Source organism: Gekko japonicus, unplaced genomic scaffold (assembly GCF_001447785.1).
Source record: "Gekko japonicus isolate JY-2015 unplaced genomic scaffold, Gekko_japonicus_V1.1 scaffold3108, whole genome shotgun sequence".
Taxonomy (NCBI): domain Eukaryota; kingdom Metazoa; phylum Chordata; class Lepidosauria; order Squamata; family Gekkonidae; genus Gekko; species Gekko japonicus.
Genome location: NW_015175459.1, coordinates 140,644 through 145,839, shown reverse-complemented (window position 1 = coordinate 145,839; position 5,196 = coordinate 140,644). Strand labels below are relative to the sequence as shown.

The following is a 5,196-nucleotide window of genomic DNA, read 5'->3' as shown; positions in this document are numbered from 1 at the left end:
TTGCTCTGGAGCCACCCTTCCTGAGCGAAGACAAAAATCTGTGAGCCGGAGGCTAAAAAGCTGTGAGCTACCTCACACTAACTCAGCTTAGAGGGAACACTGCTTCTGACTGTCACTGGCTGTATGCTTCTTTAGCCTATTGTTTGGATTAACAGATGGACAGGTGACAGCCACCTCAGGGAGGCCATATAGAGAGATCCGCCACCTCAGCCAAAGGCCCGGCGGAAGAGCTCCGTCTTGCAGGCCCTGCGGACTTGATAATGACCAGCCCCTTTCTCTTCGCAGAGATAACTTGGAGTGGCTGGCCAGGGCCACCAACTGGGCCAAGTTTACCGCCACGGCCAGCCTGGGCGTCATCCATAAGGTAATCACCAAATCAGCTGCTGCATGGTTAGCCCAAGAGAATGGGCACTGCGTCCACCTTTGCGGTGTGCAGCCGGCAGAAGGGATGTGCTCTGCCGGCGGAAAGGTCCAGGCATTAGTGGACCGGAGTCAGAGGACTCGAACCCATTACAACAGGGGGTCCCTGATGTGGTGCCCGGGGGGGCACCGTGGCACTCTCTGGCCCCTTTCCCGGTGTCTGCCAAGTGTTTTTAGAAAGTGAGCGGGGGCCAGTTTGGGCCTCTGCCCAGCAGAGCTTCCAATGAGCTGCGCAGATGTTTTTTTTAAAAAATTGCTCCAGCAGCAGCTGCCGCCACAGCACAAGGGTCTTCACCGCCTGACCAAAAGTAAGCTGTATGAATGCAAGAAAATTGTTTAAAGCAATACGCTTAGCCAGTGATGGCGAACCTTTTAGAGACCGCGTGCCCAAACTGCGACCCAAAACCCACTTATTTATCGCAAAGTGCCAACACGGCCATTGAACCTGAATACTGAGGTTTTACTTTAGAAAAAACAACTCCTACATTAACTTAAGATGATCCAAACAAAGTAAGGGAAGCAATCCCAAATGCTTTCATTTACTTAAAATTATTTGGCAGAGAATTCAACACTTTAATGGTGGTCTGGGCCTGGCTGGGGCGATGGCACGCGTGCCCACAGAGAGGGCTCTGAGTGCCACCTATAGCCACTGTGCTAAGCAGAGCTGCTGCCTGAAAATGTAGAAGATTAATCATTACAGTTTTACATTGACCTACGACAGATTGCACAGAAAAGCAGGTTTTTTGAAATGTTGCTTGGGACAGACCGTCAGGGAGATTAGGCTAGATCTAAATCTATCCTAATAGGAGAACCTCCCCAGGACTCAACAGGGATATTGGCTTTTTGTCTCATTACATATGCTCATTACATTCAGTCCTCACTTATGTATTCTCAACTCGTGGACCGGAGTCAGAGGACTCAAACCCATTACAACAGGGGGTCCCTGACGTGGTGCCCAGGGGGGCACCGGGGCACTCTCTGGCCCCTTTCCCGGTGTCTACGCAATGGATATTAGGATGTCTGCTGACATAACTGCATTTTTTGAGGGGGATGTAGTGTTAAGTGCCCTCCACGCCTGAGAGGAGAGAATGAAGATTCCCAGTCACTTCCCACAATTAGAAAAGACACCTTTAGATATTCCCATATTCACTGCAGCTGGTGTGCCTTCCATGAACCATCTTTTGAGGGACAGATCTTTCTGACCGGCTGCCGGTGGCAGACAACTGTTTCTTGCGGTAGCCACAGAGTCCAGAATCCCACATTATTTATTGTCTAAAATACTTACACCGCATCTTTCAACTGTACGCCTTGACTTGAATGACTAAGGGTTCCTAAATATAGAATACTTTTCTCCAAGGGAAGACTAAATTAGCAGGCAGATTCCTAGGAATTTCTTCCTTTGAGCAGCTATGTGACTGTAAATCTGGTGACTCAGACACTATTTGGCATTCCTTCATAGATTGTAATAACTATGGCTCGTGATAAATGGATTAAAATCTATACCCCAGAATGGAGCTTTGCCACGAAACAAAATGTTGTGGCGAAGTTTTTCTCAGGTACTGATCCAAATGTGACTCTGGCAGTAGTAAAATTTTGCCATTAAATGACATCGTTCTCCGATTTAAAATTCTATATGTAACATTGCATATTTATGTTTCCCACATTGTATAATTACGCTTTTCACGATGTTTGTGTATTAATATAATCTTCCCTGTGTGCTTATGACTTGTTGGTCTCTGAGTACTGATAAAAGACTGAGACTTGAATGACTCAGGGTAGCCCAATCTTGTCAGATTGATCCTGGTTAGTGATTGGACGGGAGACCTCCAAGGAAGCCCAGGGTTGCTATGCAGAGGCAGGCCATGGGAAATCACCCCTGTTCATCTCTTCCCCTGACCTGGACGGCCCCAGGCTAGCCCGATCTCATCAGATCTCAGAAGCTAAGCAGGGTCAGACCTGGTTAGGACTTGGATGGGAGACCGCCAAGGAAGCCCAGGGTCCCTCTGCAGAGGCAGGCAGTGGCAAAACCACCTCTGAACGTCTCTGGCCTTGAAGACCCTATGGCAGGGGTGTCGAGCTCATTTGTTACGAGGGCCGGATCTGACATAAATGAGACCTTGTTGGGCCGGGCCGTGTGTGTCATAAAAGGTAAGGCCAGGGAGCGGAGATATAAACTTTATAAGCGACACGAGCACAAAGGGTTTTTTTTTAATTTAAAAACATGCTTAAAACCTGAGCACTCTTGCAATATTTTCTTTATTTAACAGTGATAACTGACACCTCTTGCTCTGAATTATTGCATTGAACTGTCTGCTGTTGCAATCTTGAGTATGCTGTTCAGGTGTGTATCTGTAAGCTGCAAACCTACAGTGACGCAGCTGCAGCATACATACATACATACATATTAGATTTCTATACCGCTCTTTTTCCGTAGACTCGGAGCGGTTTACATAGTTTTATACAATTATCTAACTTAGGGGCACATAGACAGGGGAGTGACTTCCTTACCCGGGCACCCCCCCCTTTTTAAGGCAGGAACTTCTTCTTAGCAGAGCTGGAAGAAGCAGCAGAAGACAGCCAGTTCCACTGCGGGCCCAAGAGAAGCCTTCCGGGGGCCTGATCTGGCCCCTGGGCCACATGTTTGACACCCAAGCCAGCTGCGACTTGATGGCAACTTCCACCACTTGCCCTGACCTAGATGGTCCAGGCTAGCCTGATTTTGTGAGATCCGGGAAGCTAAGCAGGGCTGCCCCTGGTTAGTACTTGGATGGGAGACCTCCAGTGATTTCTGCTCAGAGGCAGCCAATATCAAACCATCCGTTTGTTTCTTGCCTTGCAAATCCCGTGGGGGTTGCTGTGAATTGGCTGCGTCTTGATGGCACATTCCACCCCCCCACCGCCTTTCAACCCTATTCCCCAAGGCAGCTTACGAGCGTGCCAAGTCCACCACCAGCATCTGGTTGGCCACTGTTGGAAACGGAACCGTCAGAAGCCAGCGGGACTCTTTAACATTCCATGTTTCTTTTCTTTCTCCGAACTTGCAGGGCCACGAGAAGGAGGCTCTCCAATTAATGGCGACGTACCTACCCAAAGACACGTCTCCCGGCTCGGCCTATCAGGAAGGGGGCGGACTTTACGCCCTGGGACTCATCCACGCCAACCACGGCGGCGACATCATCGACTACCTGCTGAAGAACGCCAGCAACGATGTACGTGCTCTCCTCGGATTCCTGGAAGGTGGAATTGGGGTGGTGGTGGTGGGATCGTTGTCTTAATTTACGTAGCATAATGGGAGCTGCAGCCAGCTTCTCGTTCTTTGGGTAGAGCCAGGGCTATTTTTAGGCAGGAACGCACAGGAACGGAGTTCCGGCTGGCTCCCAAGTTGGCCACACCCAGCAGGAACTCATTAGCATAATAGGCCACACCCAATAGCAGAAACTCACTAGGATTGGCTACATTAGGGGTGTGTGGCCTAACATGCAAAGGAGTTCCTGCTACAAAAAAGGCCCTGGATTTTGACAACAAACAAGGTAAACGGAATAACAAGCAAAAGGTGGGTGTGGCTGGATGACCACACTTCTGGTAACACGGGGGTGTGGCCTAATATGCTAATGAGCTGTGCTGGCAGGGGTGTGGCCTAATATGCTAATAAGTTTCTGGTGTTGGGTGTGGCCTATTATGCTAATGAGTTCCTGCTGGACTTTTTCTACAAAAAGAGCCCTGGGTAGAGCCAAAACTTTGTTCCTTTCCTCCAAGTGCTGAGAACCACATCCAGGTTAAAGAAGAAATGGCCACCAAACACTTTAATGCCGCGTTATCTGGCCCGTGTGACCGGGGCCATTATTTATTACATTTATGAATTGCCCAATCCCTGCCGCAGCAGGGCTCTGGGCGATGTCCAAAAGCCATAAAACAAAGCAAGATAAAATCAGTTAGAAAATCTTGATGCTTAGATGACGAATGATTAACCAATCCCAGTTCCAACTGTCGGCTGCTTCGTGGACAAGGGGGGGAAGAGGGGTGAGGTGGATGTGAACAGCAGAGAACAGAGAAAAGTGCCAAGCCAAGATGTAACCGTTGCCGCCCTCAGCCGAAAGCCTGGCAGAGCACCTCTGCCTCACGGGAATATTGCACCCTATTCCGAGGCACCCTCTGGCACCGTACCTGATGCCCCCCCCCCAAGTATTTTTAGAAAGTGAGTTGGGCCAGTGGGCAGTGTTCCCTCTAAGCTGAGTGAGTGTGAGCTAGCTCACAGTTTTTTAGCCACCAGCTCGAACCTCTTTGCCTTCACTTAGGAAGGGACGGCTCCAGAGCAAACTAATTGATGCAGCAGCCAAATCGCTGGCTCGCCACTTTAAAGCCAGGAGCTCACAAAGTAGGATTTTTGCTCACAACACTCCACAGCTTAGAGGGAGCGTTGCCAGTGGAGCTTTTGCCCCGTGGGACTTCCGATTGGCGATATAGAAGAAGAAGAAGAGATTGGATTTATACCCCGCCCTTCACTACCCAAAGGTGTCTCAGAGCGGCTTACAAACTCCTTTCCCTTCCCCTCCCCACAACAGACACCCTGTGAGGTAGGTGGGGCTGAGAGAGCTCTGACAGAAACTGCTCTTTTTCAAGAACAGCTCTTATCAGAACTACGGCTTGCCCAAGGTCGTCCAGCCAGGTGCAAGTGGAGGAGTGGGGAATCAAACCCGGTTCTCCCAGATTAGAGTCCACGTACTTAACCACTACACCAAACTGGCTCTCTATAGATATAGATTAAAAAAAAAAACT

The 5,196-nt window shown here is 49.4% G+C and overlaps 1 protein-coding gene across 1 annotated transcript in view; it reads left to right on the top strand.

Annotated features, from left to right (window-relative positions):
• The window catches only part of PSMD1 (proteasome 26S subunit, non-ATPase 1), a 50,625-nt gene that overhangs the window by 36,884 nt on the left and 8,545 nt on the right, over positions 1-5,196 (top strand). The window contains exons 11-12 of the mRNA XM_015425907.1: positions 286-364; positions 3,465-3,657. Coding sequence (XP_015281393.1) covers positions 286-364; positions 3,465-3,657 — 272 coding nt within the window. The remainder of the gene's footprint in view (positions 1-285; positions 365-3,464; positions 3,658-5,196) is intronic.